The following is a 23,703-nucleotide window of genomic DNA, read 5'->3' as shown; positions in this document are numbered from 1 at the left end:
CGTGTAATTTTAAAGAAAGTCATAATGTTTCGTGAAAAAAAGAAACTTTATTTTAATCATGCATTCACAAATTTATTGATAGAATGTCTCAAGCCATATGATCAAATGCAATGCAAATATATTTAAGAAAGAAAAAAAATAACAGACAGTGAACAATAACAGTCGAAATGTAACAGAGAACAGAATAAATATATATATATATATATATAGACAAAATATCACAGATGAAATGTAACAGATAACATGAAACAGAAATGTAAAATATCACAGACACAGAATATCACAGAAAAAATGTAACGAGCAACATGAAACGAAGAGAATGTAAACTGTCACATACAGTGAAAAACTTGGACGAAATATCAGAGATGAAACGTAACAGACAAAAAGACATGAAGAGAATGTAAATTATCACAGAAATTGGAATACATAAAGTTATAGAAGAAACAACATGAAATAATTAAATGTAAAATATCACAGGGACGGAATATCACAGATAATATTTATGGAAAACATAAAATAAAAAACATATAAAATATCACAGACGGTGTAATATACGGACGGACTATCACAGATAATATTTTAAAATATAAAATAAAGTAAATTTATGGAAAACATAAAATAGAGAACATATAAAAATTCACAGACAATGTAATGTACGGACGGAAAGTCGCAGAATACATAAAATATACTAAAATGAAATATCACGAACAGTACTTATCAAACAATATGGAAAATGTAAAATATCACAGGTAAAATTATCGGAGATGCGTGTTATATCACAGACATATTTACAATATGTTTTATTAAACATTAACGAAATATACATGAATAACAATAACATCAACAATGCTCTAGACTTCAGAGAGACTCCATTCCACATTTCTTGTATTCTCACTCCGTGTTACGAAGTATCATATATATTATCTTGGTATTTTGGCTTTCCTGTCATTCTCCACGCAGGGGTTATCTTTAAATAGAGATAAACAAACAATTGAATATTAATGATAAGTGATGCATAATATTTCAAATTAATTTATATAAATATAGTGCATATAGGTCAAAGCTCGAACGGTTAGATCAATTGAGTTCATGTGACAATTGCAACAGATTAAATGTCATTTGTTCTCTTAAGAAGATACCAACATGTCTGTAATACCACTAATGCCAATTTTGCTAATCACTTTTTATGTAAATTTCTTATGGCAGTTTTTAGGCTTGCTCGGGTTAGATAGTTAAGTCAGGATTAGCACCATCAGCTCAAGTTTTTAAACTTAATTACTAGAGCAATTGTATATCATAGTTTTACTAATTATGTGAATATTGATAGTCTCTTATAATTCTGCCGAAGAATGGTCTTGCAATTTTTTTAAAGTGTATTAACTATGTTTTTTTATGATTGTATAAGAATGAGACTTTAATAAAAAATATATATATATTCCACAAGTAAGGAATGTAAATGAAAAATAGCTGAAAAAAATTAATAGCTACTTGCCACAGTTTGGGTGAAACTTTTCAACTTGTTCATGTCCACCAAGTTTGATATACAAAGTATATATGACAATAAAAATTGATAATGTAGGTGTAAATAAAAGTGAGATATTAGTAAAATTGTAAGAAGAATGTAAGTTATGGAACTTACCTTAAATAATCACCGGTATCGTTTCTTCTTTTGCCGCATGTCTGTCGTTATCTTATAATAATAACGACATGTTCGTAAATATCTCTTTTCTGAAAAAGAACAGAAATGTCATGACATGTTAGCGCAAATCTAAAATGATCTAAGATTTCAAAATCAGTGTCTATTTGATATTATTGATAGATACCCAGGTAATACATTAGTTTTGGACTAGACAAAGAACCTTCAAGAAAAGTTATATATATATATATAAATGTCAGAATCAGAGAAATGACCACGAAAAATAACATTTTATTTTGTTGTAAAAAAGTGTGCAATGCCTAACTTTACGTTACATTTACGTTTATTATAAAAAATATATACAAATTGTCACAAAGGGATACTTTCAAGTATATTTTGTTGGATAACATAAACTGAATGAAATTCAACCTCATTCGTCAGGTGTATACTGCAGAGAAAACGAACGCATTTCTTTTCTTGTTACATGCTCTTTTCCTTTTCTTTTATTTTTGAGAAATGTGTTATAAATACGTCTCATTGAATATATAAAAAATAAACAAAAATAACTTACCAAATTTGTTTAAATGTTGATAGTTCAAGAAATTATCACTAATTCCTAGATCAACAGCATGATTTTCGTTTAATCCTTTCTGCATCCAATTTTAAACTGAGTTATTAAATTCTTTTGGTAACGTCTAGGCGGAATGAAATTTTCGAAGATTTCGGACATATTTAAGCATTGTCGAGTGTTTGTTTGTTTGATGTTGTCAGTACATGTTTGAATATAATCCCTTGTATTGAGCGAAATCTGTTCCAAACATGTATAAAACAGCTCATCCCCAGATTTACCCAAATCTGCGAAAACTTCTTTAATCCATTGAAAGAGTAATTATCATCAATGATGACAGTTGATGGGCTTTACCTTTTGATCGTAAATAATCTAATTTTCAAGAAAGAGATTATAAAATATTTCTAGATATTCCATCCTTGTCTCTACACCTGTTGGAAAATAAGTAAAAAAGTCAGGCACTATAGTTGAAAAATGAATAAAACCGATTTATTAATGAACATACTGAACGCAACGATTATCTATATTTATTGAAACATATATAACACAATTTATTGGCATTATATATAATGAAAAGGAGGAACAAGAGTACGATTCTAAAAAAAGGGGGCAAAACTCCGGTCAAACAAAATTGTTTATTTGCTAACTTTCAATTTTTCTTTCTCCTCCGTATTATTATATAAACATCCCCACCACAGTGACCATCACCATCCTCATCATTGCCATTGCAGTCATAATCATAATTACACTCATAATATAAACACTTACCTAAATATTTTGGTGTACAATCTACACTTATTGAAACACTTGCCGGTCAGCAAGTGTTTCGGACCTCGGGGAAAATAATGTTGGCTATTTACCGGCAAGCCATTCATTTAATGTTTTAACAAAAAAATTACATGACACAAGAATTAGATTTTTTTTTTCATCAAGTTTTGACTTGAGGACAGAAAAAAATAGTGTTGAACTATAGACCGATCAATAGTACAAACTATATACCAGCGAAATATATAAGGAGTCATGTTATAATTTTGGTTACACGTAAGCATTCTTACAAAATAATATGAATCTCTATTTGGCACAAAAGGAAATAGCAAATTTGTTCCTCGTATATGGTAATATCTTTTACTGGAAGCATGCGACAAGCCTCTTACTATGCTTTTATATGCACAGGATATAAGTGACATTTTAGTTTTACTGACCGACTTGCCAGGATCATTAAAACTCTTTATGAACTTTTTTTTCTGAAATCTCAATAATAAAAAATAAAAAAGGATTTTTTGTAATGTATACAGGTTCTATAGCGTAACCCACTCTCTAGTTCTTGAGATCTGATCCTACAACGTGAGACCTGGTCCTTCAACGAGACTAGTTGTCGACTAATATTTATGTCAAACATACTAGTTTATGCTGATCGTTATATCGAACCTGGGGTAGGTCACGCTGATTGATATATCAAGCCAAATGTAGGCTATGCTGATTGATATATCCAGCCAAATGTAGGTTATACTGATTAATATATCAAGCCAAATGTAGGTTATACTGATTGATATATCCAGCTAAATGTAGGATATACTGATTAATATATCAAGCTAAATGTATGTTATACTGATTGATATATCCAGCCAAATGTAGGTTATACTGATTGATATATCCAGCCAAATGTAGGTTATGCTGATTGATATATCCAGCCAAATGTAGGTTATGCTGATCGTTATATCGAACCTGGTGTAGGTCATGCTGATTGATATGTCCAGCTAAATGTAGGATATACTGATTGATATATCCAGCCAAATGTAGGTTATGCTGATTGATATATCAAGCCAAATGTAGGTTATACTGATTGATATTTGGGACAGATTTAAGTGATGCTGGTTCACACATCGAACCAAATGTAGTTCATACCTGTTGATAAGGCTTTTGTAAATGCACTTGATACATAACGTGATATAATTTACTATCATAGAATTTGCCGCTCCAAATAACAGTGATGCTTTATAAAAACCGATATATAAAATCTGAAATTAAATTTTGTCTTAACATTTCCAACAAATTAATATCAGATTTCCAAAAAAATGATATAAAAAATTATGAATGTCCATTTTAGAGCAATCTTTATAAGATTGTCTGATATTTCCAATAGCCTGATATAGTGTGCCCTTTCCATACTTTTATCCAGAATAAGGGTGTACTTTTAGGATGGATAGTAATCAATGTCTATCAAACATCGCATTCTCATGAATTTTCTGTTTGGTCGGTAAACAAACACTAGAAAGTTATAGGAAATGCTCATTCCTCGTTCCATTAATGCAATTTTAATGACTGGAAAATGACTGATATAAGCGAGGAAATCCTCTTCATTATATTTTTTTATTCAAAACAATCACTATAGCCTTTTTATAGACAGTTCTAATAAAATATTTGTAGTTACATCTTTTTGTAAACGGCCAACTCCAATCATATCTCTTGATTTACTGATGTAACCCTCCTCCTCCTCATCATCATCATTATCATCACCGGCAACATAGACACCAATCAATCCAACAATCCATCCACATATCCGTCCGTCCGTCCGCCAATCCGTCCGAAAACAACATATGTTGGCACGTCCGTCCATCCATCCATCTGTCATCATCATCCTCATCACCAGTAACACATAACACATTTCATCTTTTTTTCTAGCATTTGAAGCTATCATAATTTTGTCCATACAGATGCATTAATAATTATGCTTAAACCGTTTGCGTATACTTTATGGAGTCGTTGTTACAACAGAAAGGACAAGTCACACTTTTCTGAGAATAAAGTCAACAAATTGTGTTAGGGCACTACTTAATATTGTTAAAAATGCCGCTTTAAACCGCAGTCAGTTATTTGATGCACCTATCACTTTCTTATCGGCTGGAATATTATTAAAAGATATCTAATAAAACCCAAGTCATTGTGAAAGAACCAGTCTGTGAAGTTATTATATCGTGATACATTATAAAATGTTATGAAATTGCTTTAACAATGACAATTTGCATACGGTGGCACCGTTCCGTCAATAACAAAGAGCTGCACTTCATGTCATTGCTACATAAATTGTATTAGAATTTCATGAATTTTGCTCTTTGAAAGCATAATAAAGTAAGACTATTGTGAACAGAAGTGTGTCAAGTCGTAGTGTCTGTTCAGTTTACTTCTTCAAAACAGTGATGTAAGCTCTTTAGGTCGTTGCAAAGCTAAATAAACAATTGTTTATTATTACTTATATTCAGTGTTGTTAAATTTTCTGGTTCTTTGGGATCACATCTATATATAACAGGCTTTCACTTATACAGTTGGTAAGGTTTGCACTGTCCATAACCTCTCAGTCATTCCGAGTCTTTTATTATTTTGCTTGGTTGCATTCTGTGCTTCCAAAAGATCTTATTATAGATGATTTTATCATTTTAGCAGCAGCAGGAACAGTAGCAACGTTAACATCAGCACTAGCCGTAACTGTAGGACAATAGCAGTAGTAGTAGTAGCAGCAATGACAAAAACATGAAATTGGCAATCTTAGTAGCAACAGCAACAGTACCAGTAGTTAGCATTAAGCAGAGGCAGTACTAGCTGTGAACAGTAACAACACTAGCAATAGCAGTAGCAGGAGGGGCAGTAGCAAAAAACGCGAAATATTGGCAGTAGAAGTAGTAACAGTAGCAGTACTAGTAGTAACATAGCTACGCTAAAGCTACTGCCAATTTCACATTTTTGCTCTGCTACTGCTACAAATACCAATTCACAATTTTGCTATTGCTGCTACTGCTGCTGCGAACTGCACGACTTTTATACAGTTACTGCTTATTCTTCTTTTGCTGCTACTACTACCTATGATTATTCTTCTACTGCTACTACCGATTTCACGTTTTTCTCAGTCTGCTACTTCTGCTATTGCTGCTGCCAATATTTCTCATTCCACTGCATTTTGCTGCCGTTATTGCTGACACTATTGTTGCTAATTTCACGAGTTTCCTCTGCTACTGCTGCTACTGCTTGTTGTTCTACTGCTTTTGCTAATTCCAGTGGCATGTTTTTGCCACTGTCAATTTCACGTTTCCGCCCCTTTTAGCGCTTCTACTGGTTCTGTCAATTCCGCGTTTTCTACTTTTTTTACTGCTCACTGCTACTGCTTACTGCTACTGCTAACTTCCTATATATTCACAATAGAGTTTAATATCAAAAATTACGAATGTCAGTTTCTAAGTAATCTTTTACCGATTACGAGTTTCCGATAGTTTGACATATTGGTGACCCGTATCATTAATTTGCAATGCATTAGAGCGTTCTTGCGTGATAGCATTACATTTTAACGTGATAAATGTCTATCAGATTTCAGCTTCTCACTTGCTTACGGTTTGATTAGGGTTATCAAACACTAGAAAAATATATGTCGTCTGTTCCATTACAGAGCTTCTTCCTGTACTGGAAAAACTATGAATCTAAAGTCAATATGTTAAGATGGTGACTTGATTTTGAAAATCATTTACTTTTTGCGAAATATAAAATGATAAGTTCTACGATTCTTTATGTTTTTAGCTCTATCAGTTTTCGATTGTGTAGAGAAATGAAAATATGCTTACCTAGAAATTGATTTGAGTTTGTACTATGACAGGAAATGACTTTTTTTCCTATGTTCAGAGCCAGGGGTATTAAAAATGTTAATATAGAAACAACCTGCTGGAGTTGCTTCCACTGTTAATGAAGACGATCTTGTATATCAGATATAAGACAGAGCATACATAGGGACGGGAGCGAATCTACCAAAAAAAATCTGCTGTTTACTCCCACTACAAAATGAGCAAACCTTTAATTAAATTAAACCAGAGAGCAGTCAGTAACATGACATTGTTTGTATCATTATTATTATTATTTTTTTTTTTTTTTTTTTGCTTTCGGGAATCATTTTAGTAAAAAAAAAAGTCGTGAGCGAAGATACTTTTTGAGGGTGCCATAACATATCTTAGTACTAATTTCTGGTATGTGATTATTTTGCGCTTTTCTTTAAACAGATCGACTTGTTTGTAGGGATAACGCATGTTTTTTCGTGTTATAACATCTGCAGAATCCCGAGGGAATGGTTGGTACCCGAGCCCGTTAGGACGACAGGGTTGTAAATTTTATTTGGAATTTTGTTCGTACGTACGAACAAATTCTGATTTTCTGTTGCTGTGGTCTGCGATTTCTTCAATTTTTGCTGTGATTTTCACCGGTAAAAACTCAATATAGCGGCAAAAAAAGAGGGACAGACCGGAAGATCCTCTTTTATTCCGGAAGAAAATTTATGAGAAATATGACAGAACAAACATAGGGACGGGAGCCAGTCTAATAATAAACATATGTCCTCAGATAACAGACACAAAATGCGGTACATTAAGATACAAAACTTCTTCAAATAATAAGGATATTTTAGATCGATATATATAATACAGATGTGAGAATTTTATGATATTTTCAGAACAAGCAATTAATGTCAATGTCTAAGCAATCTGTTACCGATAAGTAGTTTCCGATACTATGACATACTGAAACACGTGTCTAAGAACAACGTGATAAATATCTAAAATATCAATCAAACATCGCCTTTCAATTTCAAGTCTGTATGTAATAAATGACAAGAGAAACCTCTTTTCTTATTTTCGATAGAACATTATAACATTTTTGACTTGGCAGAAAGGTTTAAGCTATTATTTTATTCGTAACTGTGTTATCAGAAAATCACTTCGGTAACGACTTGTCTAAAGTCGACACTAAATTAAGGGATATGGGGTGGGGGGGGGGGGGGGGGGGGGGGAGTAATTTGAAATACTAAATTCAACGAAACGAATTCGAAGTTTAAAATGTTCCCGATGAAATACTGAAATACGGCTTTATCAGTTAAATTCAAGATTTCCATCAGACTCCACCCAATGACTCGTTACGCCTCTAATATTTCATTTGTTGAGATCAAACGATAATATTTATATAAAAAGTCTCTAAAATGTCTGTTTTCACAAGTGTTCTCATGGTTACTAGTTTTCTGAATTGTTAGATTTGAACAAAAAATAAATAAATTAAATTTAGGTCATTTGCTTGAGCTGGAGGCTGATCATTTGCATTTTAAAGATGATAGTGAACACTTATACTTAACTTATACATAACAAAAGTTTCATTTATGCCTGCGTTCAAGTATTTCTTTCCGATAAAGTACCCATGTTTTATTCACAGGAGATAACTCCCTTAGATTATTCAAAATTTGTATAATTATGTTCCTTTTCTTCTCAAAATATTGGATAATCAAAGCCAAGAAAGATCGGTCTGAATGTATTAAAATAACGAATGAAAAAAATTAAGAAAGATTATCTAGTCGGTAGCCAGACTACAGATAAAGCAGCGCGTGCCTGTTTTTTTCAGATGCCCATTAACAAATTATCTGCAAAGATAAAAAGCCTAGACAAATCTTGAGGTGATGCTGGTGAATTAACTTTCTCATTTTCTGCCAGCATGCAGACAAGACCTTAACGCTTCCTGTGAAATCTGACATGTTTATGTACGTGAAACTGAAACAGCGGAATCCTAGAGTTGTTATTGAAAATTTATGCGTTTGATATAGAGTTATTAATATCAACAGACTAAACTACGTAACTTCTAATTAAAATCCGAATTTTTGTTTATAATGTTGAAATCAGACAACGCAGTATCGTAGACGCTAAAACGTCATGATTGCTTAGTTTGTAGTAAATAAATTTTTCTTATCTCGATTGTGATGAAAGCTTAGAGCTTATTTTAATCACTCTCTAGACACATTCCTGGAAAACAGTTTTGGTGTTATCTAAAAAAGAATGGTGTCGAACTAATTGGGGCTTGAACCCACAACCCTAAGGTTGAGCGGCAATTTGGATTGAAAAAAAATGTGCTAACTTTTTTATTACTCAATGGAAGCAGTACAACTGACGGTTACTGTGAAATTAAATGACGTCATATTATGGTGGCTGAATGTGCCGGATATGTAGTAATTTCTGGTAATACTATGTGTGTTTTTTTTCTGCTATTTTACACAGATTATGACGTGTTTTTAAGATAAACATATGTCCCCAGATAACAGAAAGCTAAGGTTCACAAAGGACATTTTAGATTGATATGTATATATAATACAGATATCAGAAATTTATGACATTTTAAGAATACTTGATTACGGAAGCGATTGATGTCGGTGAAGCAATGTTTTACCGATAAGCAGTTTCCGATACTGTGCCATATTGAAACACGTGTCAATAATTATATTTCTAGGAACAACATGATAAATATCTAAAATATCAATCAAACATCGCCGTCATTCGTGTATGCGATAAATGACAAAAGAAGCCTCTTATCTTATTTTAGATAGAACATTAATAACTTTTTTGACTTGGCCATTTGACGACATACCATGAGATAAAATCACAGTGATCTGTAGGCGGAAAGGAAAACGCATTCAGATCCAGATCCTTCATTAACTTACATTTTTTGTCAGGAAGGTATAAGCTATTATTTCAGGTAGAACATTGTCAAAATTCGACAGTAAATCAAAGGGGAGGAGGCGGTGTGTGTGTGGGGGGGGGGGGGGGGGGGGGGGGGGGGGGGGGGGGGGGCAGGGGTTGGGGAGAAGCGGGAGGGGAGGGGGGAGGGGGAGGAATTTGAAATACTAAATTCAACGAAACGAATTCGAAGTTTAAAATATTCCCGATGAAATACGGCTCTATCAGTTAGATATAAGACTTCCATCAGACTGCACCCAGTGCCTCATTACGCCTCTAATATTTCATTTGTTGAGATCAAACGATAAAATTTGTATATAAAAATCTGTAAAATGTCTGTTTTTCCAAGTGTTCTGAAAGGTACTAGTTTTCTAAATTGTTAGATTTGAACAAAAAAAATAGAAACTTCCAATTTCTGTACATACTTTTCTTTAAAATATGATAACAGGAAATCAACATTATGTCAAGAGGTCTACATATGTTCGGGGGAACGATGATGTTACAAATAAAATCTATTATAACTGGATTGTACAAAAAAAACGAAAAAAAAACCAACGTTGAACTCGATTTCCTAGAGCATGCACGGACCACTGAGGTTGATCCGTTTTTATAAAATTCAATCTGATTTTATAGACTTTGTCAATGAACCAGTCCTCATAAAATAAACATAAACACGGACTGTCTCAAACTGAAGAGGATCCCTGCTCAAAAATAGTACAAAGTACAATACATATCGCATATCCGCAGCCCTGACCAACCTATAAACCGGGCCAGTCTATATTATAAGAACAACAACACTGTTGACCCATTTAAACGAGGAGTAACACAAGCCTTAATTCAGAAGTGGAAAAAGGTATTCCACAGGCCCAAATTAACACATTTGTCTGTTCTATGCGCGAACGATGCCAGGCAGTTCTCGATGCTCAAGGTAGCCAAACCAGTTATTAATGTGTGTACGAACCCTGCCACATTAATAAACCATTTCATCAATTTTTCGTAAACGTAGAGCGAAAATAAATCCACACAAACTCACATTGGAATACTCTTGTAATACAAATAAAAATAATTTAACCCTTGTTTTCATAATTGCGTTAAAATATTGCTTTCTAATAAAGCAGCGCGTGTCTGTTTTTCAGATGCGCATTAGCAAATAATCTGCATAGACAAATCTTGAGGTGATTCTAGTGAATTAATTTTCTCATTTTCTGCAAGCATTCAGACAGTACCTAAAGCTTCCTGTGAATTCTGACATATCTATGTTTTTCTTGAAAAATCGGAATATTGGGGTTGTTATTGAAAACATATGCTTTGATATTGAGTATTAATATTAATTTATTCGATCCACAATTAAAACATTGTCATGACGTCACTCCTTTGTTCTCGCTGTACTGTATTTTTAATATTGGACTGCTTTCAATGGGACTTACTAATAAACTTTGATAATGTGGCAGTTGACCTCAATACAATCGACGCTGTTTATTTTCCAATACAGGTAAATCCAATATAAGCTTTACAATAGATCTATGACGGATTATCTTTGAACACACCTGGACTTATTGGACTCAACTGCCACATTATCAAGGTTTATTAGTAGTACAGTATTTTCCACGTGGAGTCCAATATTATTTTAATATTGGACTGTGCATCTAATATTGGACTGCACGAGGAAAACGATTTATATACAGAATTAATGTTTTCGTGTAGTCCAATATTTATCAATACATGTAGTGAAATTCCATATAGAAATATTATAATCAAATGAAAGCAGTCCAATATAATAACACAGTACTGATAATAAAAAGGAAAATTAATATCAAAACTAAGTTTTATGTATAGATCTAGATGCATAATATATATGGACAAAATCGCAAAAAGTTAAAAATAGCATTATACATATTTTGCATGCATCGACGTAGTCTTACTCCCTAAACAACAACTTCCTAGAGCAACAACTTCCTCAATATTGTTCACTTTTCCAGTTTCAAAATTGTGCAAGAATATATTGCTCTCTGTTTAAAAAGCAGTTTTATTAGACCAATCATGATAATTCTTTGAGGCCGTACTGTCAATGGCCTTTATGATTTTGTGAAGTTTACATGAAATGTCATAATACTTTTCAAGTAATGCTCCGGACAAGCCTTATTTTGTATAATAAAGGGAGATAATTCAAAAGCTAGGTAAGGTAGTGTTATGGTCCTGTAACACTCCTCTTTGTCTCAATGGCCTCTATGATTATGTAAAATTTTAATAAAATGCCGTTAATACTTTTCAAGTTATACTACGGAACGGGCGGACGGACGGAAGGACGGACAAAGTGTCAACTATATTCTCGCCTTTCGGGAAGCATAAAAATAATAGTAATAATCATTTACGATTTACGAAAGTTAAGTGAAGCATTACATCCTCGTATACATAGCTCATTTTTGTTATGTCACAATCCATTTTTTCCGAATTTATCCATACATCTGAACATAGAAAAAACTAAACAAATGCATATACGTTTATGAATGTTCATGTAAACCCCTGAAAATGATTTGAGTCGCGTCGTGAGAAAACCACACAGTGCGTTTGCCAGGCTGGTTACATTGTCCGATCGGGCTTTCGACATAAACACTAATATTTCTTGAAAAATAGTTAAGATATTTCTTTCAAACTTGGTCCATTTATTAAGCATTTCATATGATACAAAGTGAGACAAAATAACTTTGTTGCCTTCAGTTTTGGTAGAATTATTTCCCCTTTACAATAGGATGGTTTTCGCATGGTGCAGCTCATATTTTTGTTGTGGGTATTGATGGTTACAGTTTATGTTTATTTGAGTATTACATTCGTATTGAAAAAAAATGTAAAAAAAAAACAGGATGTTCATAAACCTTTCAAAATATAAACGTTTATAGCACCCTACGAAGAACAAATTGCCTTCATTTCTTGTGTTTGAAGCCAGTATGAAGCATTTGTTCACATTTGTTCAGTCTATGAGACTGCCTATTGGAAAAGAAAAACAACTGCAATTAAGGGACACATGTACTTACATGAACCTTAGTTTTGCCGAAATATCTTTTACTTTTGTACTCGTATATTCTATTTCTGCTATTTTTTATGAAATACTGAGATTTTAGTGAAAATAAATCTAATAAATTCAAAGTGAATGATATCAAATATATTTTTCAGTACTCCAGTTGGGACCACATTAAACATCCATTGTGATAATAACTTAAATAAGAGTAGCTTAATTCGAGTGCATAGATAAAATTCATATTGAAAGCAAGTTTTCCTTAGTTTTCAGCTTCCGCCTGGCTGTTATGTTCCGTGAATTAACCGGTTTAAAGGAACGAAAATAATATCACAAGTTTAGAATGGTTTTGACTTACCAGTAGCTGTATCCGATCTAATATTAAAATTGTCTGTTCTGTATAAGTCTTCTTGCACTAAATTTGAAGATTTTCGGGCAAATTCATGTACAACCCAACAAAAACTGTCATTGAACTAATAAATCACAACAGTATATTGCCAGGCGTGTAAACAAACAACCCATTTTCTCATTTAGTGCACATGCAGCAATCATTTTCTCCAGCTGTCCGATTCCAGCTACGCTTTCAGTGAAACATTATCAGTGATTATCCTAATTCGCCATACCCTTGTAAATTTTAACTTGACAAAGCAAGTTTCCTTGCTCACACTTAAATAAAAAGAACATATTAATCACTTTACCCTTGCCATGAATTAAAATAAATCCAGTTTTTTTTTTTGTCTCTAAAATGTCACAAAATTTCTTTCCTCCCACCGCCACTTGTGATAATACTACTGCTTATTCCGTACATGTGTAAACACAATTAATAGCATCTCTCAACATATAAAGCATCCCAGCATAATAAGAATACTAGATAGATGACATTAAACACACATCGCTTATAAGCCAATCACGGATATAATTTAACAATATCCTTCACCCTTCCTTCATAATATCCAAACTGAAGTTACACACTTTCAAAATAACACGCAGAAACGGCAAGTCCAAACTTGTGTATCAACTTAACATAAACTACAAAAAAGCATGTAATCCATGCATCACGCACAACTAACCATAAAATTTAAATATACACATCATAGTAAGATTTCTTTCATAAAAAATTAAAATAGAGTTGCAATTAAATTTTAATCTGCTTTCCAAAGTATTATATAAATTTGAATGAACTGCGCAAAGCTATTATTCATGAACAAAAGACAGACGGTCAGTGTTTTTACAAGAGATGTCACTTTTAGACAGTCTGAAATATACACATTTCGTGCCAAATACTAGATTCAAACCAATCTGTAATTCGACAAAACAAATATATCTGGTCAAATTAATTATTCAAATAACGTAAATCCGAAAATTTGCATACCGATGATTGCTAAAATAGTAAAAGATAAACACACTCAGCTACGGACTCGTGCTGGGTGCGGTGCTGGGTTTGGGGTGGTGAATCTTTTCCACATGCGACATACATATACTGTCCTCATAACATAGATTTATGATGAATCATATTGTAAAAAGAATTGTAAACAATAGATGGTTACGTTTTACGAAATATATCCTGTTTGTTCTCTGTAAATTAGATTTGCTATGTACCGCTGTTTAAAATGTATTACTATATATATACCTCATGTTTGTATCATGTATGATGCACTGAGTGAATAAATTTGATTTGATTTGATTTGATTTAGAATCCCGGGCTAAAGAAAGTCCAATATTACGAAGGCGAGAAACCCGAGAAAAACGCAGTCATGCATTATGAGAAAAACGTGCGTAAAATAGTCATGAGGTTCTACTGAGTATTTCATAATCATATAGCAACTGTTATTAAATGCGGTAAAGTGAATAAAAACCGAATTAATTTAAGAAAATTTAACGTCAATGGTTTATACGTATTTTTTTTATTGGTTATGCCATAAAAACAATGTTTTAAGTAAGATATAAGCCTCAAACGATCCAATATGTAAAATACTGGACGGTCCTCAGCGCTAACGCGCTTTGGACAGTCCAGTATTTTACATATTGGATCGTTTTCGTCTTATATCCTATACATAGATAACATTTCGATGCCTGGTGACCCTTTTTAAAGAGTTGTGTCTGCTGAAGAAGAATAACTTTAAAAAGATGTCTATAATGTGTATATATAAATACAGTCATGTTTTGTCTGCGAAATAATCAATCTTGCACTGTAGTAACTGGATTTCTGTTGAAGTATCATTGAAAACTATAAAGTAAAAAAAATAAACATTCTGTAACATATTTTTTGCCATGTTATTTATATTTTCCTTTTCCGTAAATAATACGCTTTCAAATGATAACAATATTATATGAGCATACCAGGCATCAGTATTTGATATATTTTGATAGCACTGTTATTTTACTTGGTAGTCCTATTTGGCGCCATATAACCTATACTGTGTTGGTGCGCCGTAAAACCCAAATAAATAAATAAATAACAGTTATTTTACATAGAATGGACCTTAACAGAAATGCAACTAACCTTCTTTGTATAAACTGAAATTTTGTTTTTAGCGGTAAAAGCTTAGATCATATTTTAATCACTCTCTAGCCAAATTCCTGGGAAAACAGTATGGTGCCATCTAAAAAGCTTGGTTGCGACCCAAGTGAGGCTCGAGCCACGACCTCCAGGATAAGCGTCAAATTTAGATTCAAAATATTTGTTTATTCAAGGGACGGTTACTGTGAAACGTATTGAAATGAAGATAAAATTTAATTGTCATATGGAAAACCGGACATGTATATGGTTTTAAAAAAATGTCAGTATAAAACATTACTAAACACAAGTGTCAGGTTCCATGAAACAAGACTTTACCATGCTCAGAGCACCTATAAAATTAACTTATTGCTGCTTGAACAGGCGAATTTCAACAAATTAGAATTCAAACGGTTTCTTTATAAATAATATGAAACTACTAAAGTTGCAACGATATAGTATTTTATAGCAGATGAATATATGGAAAACTATTAAAAAGTTCCCATTTTTGCAAAGTTCATGTCTGCGCAAGGACAAGTAAAATGCAAATGGAAACGTTAATGCAGTTTGAAACGCAGTAAAACAAATATACTATTTCGTCTTATTAGTTGGCCTTATTGCATCTGTTACAAGAGCACACACGGGAGTAAAATCTGAAGAGTTTTTAATTAAGATCAATGCAGCCGTGAGGGTAAGATCGCGGCTTATTTTTCAACTCTCCTTAATTGTTTTAACAGCCTGCATTGATCGTATAACATAATGTTTAAACGCAATCTTTCTTTTTATTTCCAGAAGAACAAATTAGAAGACGTATGAAAGAAACAGTTTACAAATACCAGACTGCTGTTTCACAGGAATAAACACTCTGTATTATATTCAGCATATGTTCCAAGGCATGCTCTCATACATTTATACGCGAAAGTTTTAATTGTAAGACACCAAAGTTCAACAGCGCAACGGAATTTACGCACTCAGCGATGGAAATGCCAATATGTTAAGACTATCAAAAGCGAATGAATTGTGTGAGAAATTCGTAAAGATTCTTGCAGATGTGAAACATAGAATACGGCTGGTTTTCATTGAATAAAGATTTCTACGAGTGTCATTGAAGGGTTTATCTTTAAAGTAGGAATATTAAACTTTTAAAGTGTTAAAATATTTTCAAGGTGAAATGGATAAATAATAAATGCGAAGTTTAAAAAGACAGAATTTATACACTTGTTACCGAATATCTTAGTGATATCTGCCAATAAATATAAAGATATATTTTATGAATAAAAATGCAATAACATTACAAAAATTGCTATAAGTTTTAAAATTATTTATTGCGAGTTTATTCGTTGTTGGATGATGAATTATGTAAAAGTTAGCCTAGTTTAACATTGTAAAGAAAATGTTACTTTAATACGCGTGTACGGTTTTGCAGTTACAATATGTGACAGTGAATGGATATAATGTAATTATTCTTTGGGATTTACAAGAAAATTAATCATGAGCAGAAGAGCAAGTTTATTTGCTAAACAGAACCCGGAAGTAAAAAAGCCTAAAGGTGTACGCTTTTCGGATGAGTTAGTGTTTCTGGACAATATTAAGGAGAATGATATTCATGCACTGGATCACATGTTGAGAAGAGCGAGTTTACAAGTAGACATTAGTGGAATTAATGATGCTGGTAAGTAATTGGAACATCACATGTTTGTATGTAGAGATTTGCTGGTAGATAATTAAAAATTCATATATTTGCCAGTATACATTAGAGGATTAAATGATGGTGGTAAGTATTTAAGTGTTACGAAGATCACATGTTTGCAAGAAGACATTAGCAGAATTAATAATGCTGGTAAGTAACTAGAAGATCACATGTTTGCTTGCAAGTAGCTATTAGTGTAATTAATGATGCTTGTATATATTTAAGTTTAAAAAAGATCACATGTTTTCTTCCAAGTAGACATTAGTGGAATTAATGATGCTGGTAGGTAACAAGATGATCACATGTTTGCAAGTAGACATTAGCGGGGTCAATGATGTTAGTAAGTATTTAAATATAAGATGACATGTTTGCAAATAGATATTAGTGGAATTAATAATTATTTAAGTATTACTAGGACCAATGTTTGCAAGTAGATATAAATGGAATTAGTGATGCTGGTAAGTAACTAGAAGGGCACGTGTTTGCAAGTAGACCGGCATTAGCGGAATTAATGATGCCAGTAAATATTTAAGTATTAGAAGACATGTTTGCAGTGGAATTAATTATGCTGGTGATTGATTAGTAGATCACATGTTTGCAAGTAGACTTTATTATTATTATACCAGATTTGTTGAGCGCCCTTTTCATATGTAATATACGTTCAAAGGCGCTTTACAATTAAACATGTGACACATCGCAGATATGTAGGAAAATAACAAAACATGACATATGCAATCACAAAACTGAAACTGAACAATCTGACCAAACGCCTTTTTTATAAATGATATTTTCAATGGCGTTGTACATAATAATAAAAAAAATAATAGTCATTACAACAATATCATAAATAAACAATGATAATATTTACAGCCTTATTGTAACAAACAGCCATGACCGCACCACCACCCCTGAGGTCGTTTTACCCCTATTGCCAATACCAGTGCTTTAAACACCTCGTACGCCCAGACGGGCTGCATATAGTGGTTCAACCCCCTGGTAAATGGTGCCATCATGTACTGTTTTAGATAGAAATACCACACATTTCAAGTGAAACTCAAGTCTTGCGAAAAACACACACATAGAACGTCATAACCCTTAAATTGTGACATGATGAAATAAAAGATGGATTGTCAGTTTAGTTAATTGCATGATGAATTGTACAGTTAAGAGATCGTCGTTAGCGACGAATGACTTGCTGTAGTTCTGTATTACAAAAATAACAGTGGCATATTTATTATAAGTAGAAACAGTCACAGTTGGTATCTATGTGTTGTAGAAAATTTTGAAAAGGTGTGTTTTGAGAGCTCTTTTGAATGATTTAAGTGATGAATCTTTCCTGAGATTGTCAGGGAGAGAGTTCCATAGTTTTGCGGCGGCAACCCTGAAACTTCTATCCCCGTATGTAACCAGTCGACTTTTTTGTGGCACAAGGGTTGTTGCTGCATTTGCTGACCTCAGATTTCTAGTTGGCACGTACACCTCCAGTAAGTCTCTCATATACACCGGCGACTGTCCATGCAAGGCCTTGAATGTTTGAATGAGAATTTTGTATTTGATTCTATCTTGTATTTGAAGCCAATGAAGATCTTTAAGGATTGGTGTTATATGTTCAAAACGGGTTGTTTTCGTAATAAGACGTGCAGCTGTGTTTTGGACATTTTGCAGTTTGCTCGTTGTTGATTTAGTGAAATGTGATGATGCTAGCAGGTAATTAGGAGAGTAGAGCTGATAAAAAGCACGCAAGCATGCACGAAAACATGTACACATATGCTCTTTTACGCAGCTGTATAAGCACAAGGTATTCAAATATATTTATTGGAAGGTTACCATGTTCTGACTGAATTTATTTCTACAGTACAAATTAAAGCTATGCTAAGTTTGTTACAATGGCCATTGTATAATCATAAAACATGTTTTCTTTTATTATAAAAAATGAATGCATGTAGTTTTAGTAAACTTATTTACGAATTTAAAATATATTCAGGGCGACATGAATGGTTATCATTATATATATCTTATTGTAATAGTGATATTATTAAAACACACTAACAATATTGTTTGCAGTAAAAGAAACAAGTTTTACTGTAAAAGTTCTAGTACAAGTATTTTAGTTAAATCTTTGAAATACTTTAAAAGTTTCAGATAAAACGGGTTTTTAGCTCACCTGTCACATAGTGACAGGGTGAGCTTTTGTGATCGCCCTTCGCCCTTCGTCCGTCCACAATTTCTTATCTGCACGATAGTGGTTTCATTTATGACTTTATTTTAACCAAACTTGCAAACAACTTATATCACCATAAGATCTTGATTCCTTTCTTGAACTGGCCAGATCCCATTATGGGTTCCAGAGTTATGGCCCCTGAAAGGGCCAAAATTAGCCATTTTGACCTTGTCTGCACAATAGCAGCTTTATTTATGATTTAATTTTTACCAAACTTGCACACAACTTGTATCACTATAAGATCTTGGTTTCTTTCTTGAACTGGTCAGATCCCATTATGGGTTCGAGAGTTATATCCCCTGAAAGAACCAAACTCGGCTATTTTGACCTTGTCTGCACAATAGCAGCTTTATTTATGATTTGATTTTTACCAAACTTGCACACAACTTGTATCACCATAAGATCTTGGTTCCTTTCTTGAACTGGCCAGATTATAATATGGGTTCCAGGGTTATGGCCCCTGATAGGGCCAGAACTAGCTATTTTGACCTTGTCTGCACAATAGCAGCTTCATTTATGATTTGAATTTAATCAAACTTGCACAAAACTTGTGTCACCATAAGATCTCGGTTCCTTTCTTGAACCGGCCAGATCCCTAATGGGTTTCAGAGTTATGGCCCCTGAAAGGGTCAAAATTAGCTATTTTGACCTTGTCTGCGCAATAGCAGCTTCATTTATGATTTAATTTTAACCAAACTTGCACACAACTTGTATCACCGTAAGATCTCGATTCCTTTTTATACGCCCTAAGGGACGTATTATGTTATCGCCTCGGTGTCCGTCTGTCTGTCAGTCTGTTGGTTAGCAATTTCCATTCCACTCTGTAACTCTTGAACCCCTTGAAGACTTTCAAAGAAACCTGACACAAATGTTCACCTCATCGAAACGATGTGCAGAGTGCATGTTTTCGGATGGTTCAATTCAAGGTCAAGGTCACACTTAGGGCTCAAAAGTCATATGACTTTTTTTGTATATTGCTCTGCATTGCAGTGCTCATGTTTTTATTTGGCAGATCCTTCTTTTGTTCACTTAAAAATTTTTTTTTAATTACTTCCCTTTAATGTTACTATAAATAGCTTATTCGGTAACTTTTTTATTATCGGCCTTAGGGAAAAACCGAGACCACTTTCCTGTGGTACAACATGGATGGTACCTTATTTATATGTGTATTTTGACATATCTGTACCTTTAAGAAAATTTCAACTATATTTTCCCATGATTCTTTTGATTGATCTTGATTATGATTTTTTGACCTGCAATGATGACAGGTGAGCGATATAGGGCCATTATGGCCCTCTTTTTGAAAAACTTTACAAATGAAAACAAAAAAGTGAATATAGTTCAAAGAATCAAAATAGAATGTAACAAACAAACATTATAAGTGGTGGGTATTATAACATTTCAAAAAAAGTGTAGAAAATGTTATTGTGTTGTAGGTTTAACGCCTTTACATCAAGCGGTACTAGATGGCAATGACAGTGCTGTAAGACTTCTAGTTGCACATGGTGCAGATATCAACAAACAAGACGATGATTCTTGGACGCCACTTCATGCCGCTTGTGCAGAGGGATATGCGGATATTGTTGCGTAAGTAATATCTCAGTGTACTTTACTGTAAAAGCAGAAATTTTCGCGAGGGTTTAATTTTCGCTATATTCGCGAGGCCCTGTATTTTGCGAAAATTAATCCTCGTGTAAATATTCACAATTAGTATAATTCAAATTCAAGTAGGATACCATTTTTACAATTTCGCGAATATTAAACCTCGCGATGATACTCAGAATTTCAAATTCGCGAAATTTTGACATAGCGAAAATATGTGCTTTTACAGTATACAGATGTCAATTATTTCGCTTATTGCGATCGTTTAAAATCAATTTACTTACAGAGCACTACTACTTTCGTAAGTTTAAACTTGTTCGCTCTTTTATGCAATGGAACATATAATTTCCCTTATACTTCTTAATTTATAATTAAATTGTCGCGTTAGTTTAAAATTGATTCACTTATAGAGCACAATGAAATGCCACGTGTGCGGTGGAACATGCGGATTTTTTGTGTAACACTTATGTAAGTTAAACTTGATTTGCTTTCATGGGACATATAATCATCACGCATGGGGCGCATCATGGTTCCTAATTTATAGATCAAACACACAGTATTTAGTGAGATCTATTGACTTATAGAGCACCATGAAAAGCCACTTGTGAGGTGGAATATGCAGATAATGTTGCGTAAGTTAAAGTTGATTTGTTCACATATAATTTACCACACAAATGGCAAGTTATACTCTTCCTGGTTTTTAAATAAGGTTCCATTCAAAGCAAGACCAGTCTGCTAGACTCCCTTTTCCGATTGTTATGGAAGTATATGCAATTTATATAATATTCTTTCCAGATTTCTATTGGAGAAAGGAGCAGATAAGACAATTTTGACGGATGAAGGAGAAAGACCACTTGATCTCGTAGAACCGTCCGATCTCGAGACCATCCGGGTAATGCTGGGAAATGTCCAGCCTTGTGATAATGACCAATCAGATGACGACACGCTAGAACAAGATGGCGTTACAACTTCCGTTTCCGGATGACCCAGTTTCAGTCTTCCGTGTTTTGCGACAGTGTTTTATTTGAATGTTCTGCAACAAATCCACCGCGAGATTGTAAATCTACACAAAGTGACATTATTTACAAAGTGCCATTACATTTATATGTAGATTTTCAAATTCTAGAAGTACCTGTTCCTTTTCTTATACAATGTGATTTGTTTTCGGATTGTGTTGTATTTATACGGTTAAGTGACATAACAGAGGAAATGTGTAATTTTTCCTGCAATGTGTAAGTAGGATTTTCGATATTTTCTAGTCTTTCATAAACGTCACAACGCCTGTGAATTTGAGAATGTGTTGATCTTGTTGACGCCGTGATTTAAAACATACTTCTACAGAATGTAAGTGGACGTTGTGTGTAGTACCAGAAATTAATTTTGCGCCGTGACGCCTAAACATTTCCATATAAATCTTGTAATCGAGACGAATTACGATATTCTGAACTCTACAGGAAGTGTTACCACGGATTAGATATCACGGGAAGGTCACACTCTTCACATGAAAATAACCCAAGATTTCAAAGTAGCAACGACATATATGTCTTACGATTACAATTCTTTGTAACCATGGTAACAGTGGCCTTTCTTCAAGTAATCGTACGTATATTTGCATGTTTACGCAATGATATACTGAATATGCGCGAGAAACTACAGATGTAGGAAATCCTCAAGCAATTATTTTTTTTTAATTTTGTGCACATTTGAATCAGAATTATTCTAACTGCGATGTAACAGAAAATAAATGGAAAACATGAGGAAATAACGAGATGTTTGTCTGTTGTTTGCTATAAAGTTTTTACTAGTTCAATGCCATTTCCTTCTCATTTAATTAGTTATGACAGTTCACAAGAATTGTTTTGCAGTTTAAGGGAAACCTAGAGTCTTCTGCATAAGGTGACACTCTTATTTGTGTTGATACCAGAAATTAGCATTGGATTAACACGGTATTAGATAATTCTGCAAACCATGTGTTCGGTATCTTGTGTGAAGCACAAGCTTTATTGAAAGGTCGCGAGTGAAGCAAATTTGCTCCATGGCTGTTTAACGGAAAACAACATGTCACAAGTCATTACGTTCTCCACCGGTGATTTATGTGGGAAAGTTGTCAGCTACTTAATTGTAGAGAGGAAGTTACTAAAGACACTGTACCAAGGAACACTGGTTTGATTATTTAGATGTATTGAGCTGTAGTTAAAAACGTTTTAACCCTTACCATGCTTGACACCATTGTTTTTGCCTTTGCGACCAGTGTAGATCTTGATCAGTCTGCACATCCGTGCAGTCTGATCATTATATGCACTGTTCGCTATTCAGTCAGTATCTTTTTGGTTAGCACCCCTTTTGACAGTTAATGGTACTATCCAAATTTCAGTATAGAGATTAAGCAGGGTAAGGGTTAAACCGAGGAGAAAGTTTCCTGTTAAACTGCTATCAAACAAACATGTTACGTGATATGTAGTGACGTTTACAGAACTATGTCTTTTATGTATGTCTAACGGCACTGAGTTGAATTAAATGTGTTTTAAAATTCAACATTCTCTCTTTATGTTACTGATACAACTTTTGAAATAAAACAGAGACATAGTTAAGACAGAGACACAGTTAAGACGATTCGAGCTTGTTGAAATCGTTGTAGACAACTTAAGCACAGCCTTACCGTAGGATTCACAACCCCTAAATTAGACTTACAAAGTCTGTTGAGATCAAATAATCTGTAACAATGTTAATTTCTTTCTTCATACTGACACTGATATTTTCTCAGAAAACCATTTATCTCTCTGGGCTCATCTCAACTTAGAGTCAGAGATAAGATATATTGTAAATTTTAGATAAAGTGCTATTAAAGAGGATTTTATAGTAGAAATAATTGAGCCGTGCCATGAGAAAATCAACATAGTGGGTTTGCGACCAGCATGGATCCAGACCAGCCTGCGCATCCGCGCAGTCTGGTCAG

The 23,703-nt window shown here is 33.6% G+C and overlaps 1 protein-coding gene across 2 annotated transcripts in view; it reads left to right on the top strand.

Annotated features, from left to right (window-relative positions):
- The window catches only part of LOC123535365 (protein phosphatase 1 regulatory subunit 27-like), a 43,274-nt gene extending 19,992 nt beyond the window's left edge, over positions 1-23,282 (top strand). For both annotated transcript variants that reach the window (XM_053549835.1, XM_053549837.1), the window contains exons 2-4: positions 16,027-16,906; positions 20,582-20,732; positions 21,543-23,282. In XM_053549835.1, coding sequence (XP_053405810.1) covers positions 16,726-16,906; positions 20,582-20,732; positions 21,543-21,732 — 522 coding nt within the window. In that variant the 5' untranslated portion in view covers positions 16,027-16,725 and the 3' untranslated portion in view covers positions 21,733-23,282. The remainder of the gene's footprint in view (positions 1-16,026; positions 16,907-20,581; positions 20,733-21,542) is intronic.
- The last annotated feature ends 421 nt before the right edge of the window (positions 23,283-23,703 follow it).

The sequence above is a fragment of the Mercenaria mercenaria genome, chromosome 1 (genome assembly GCF_021730395.1).
Source record: "Mercenaria mercenaria strain notata chromosome 1, MADL_Memer_1, whole genome shotgun sequence".
NCBI lineage: Eukaryota > Metazoa > Mollusca > Bivalvia > Venerida > Veneridae > Mercenaria > Mercenaria mercenaria.
The sequence above is the reverse complement of the archived record's forward strand: the minus strand, read 5'-3'. Positions and strand labels throughout refer to the sequence as shown.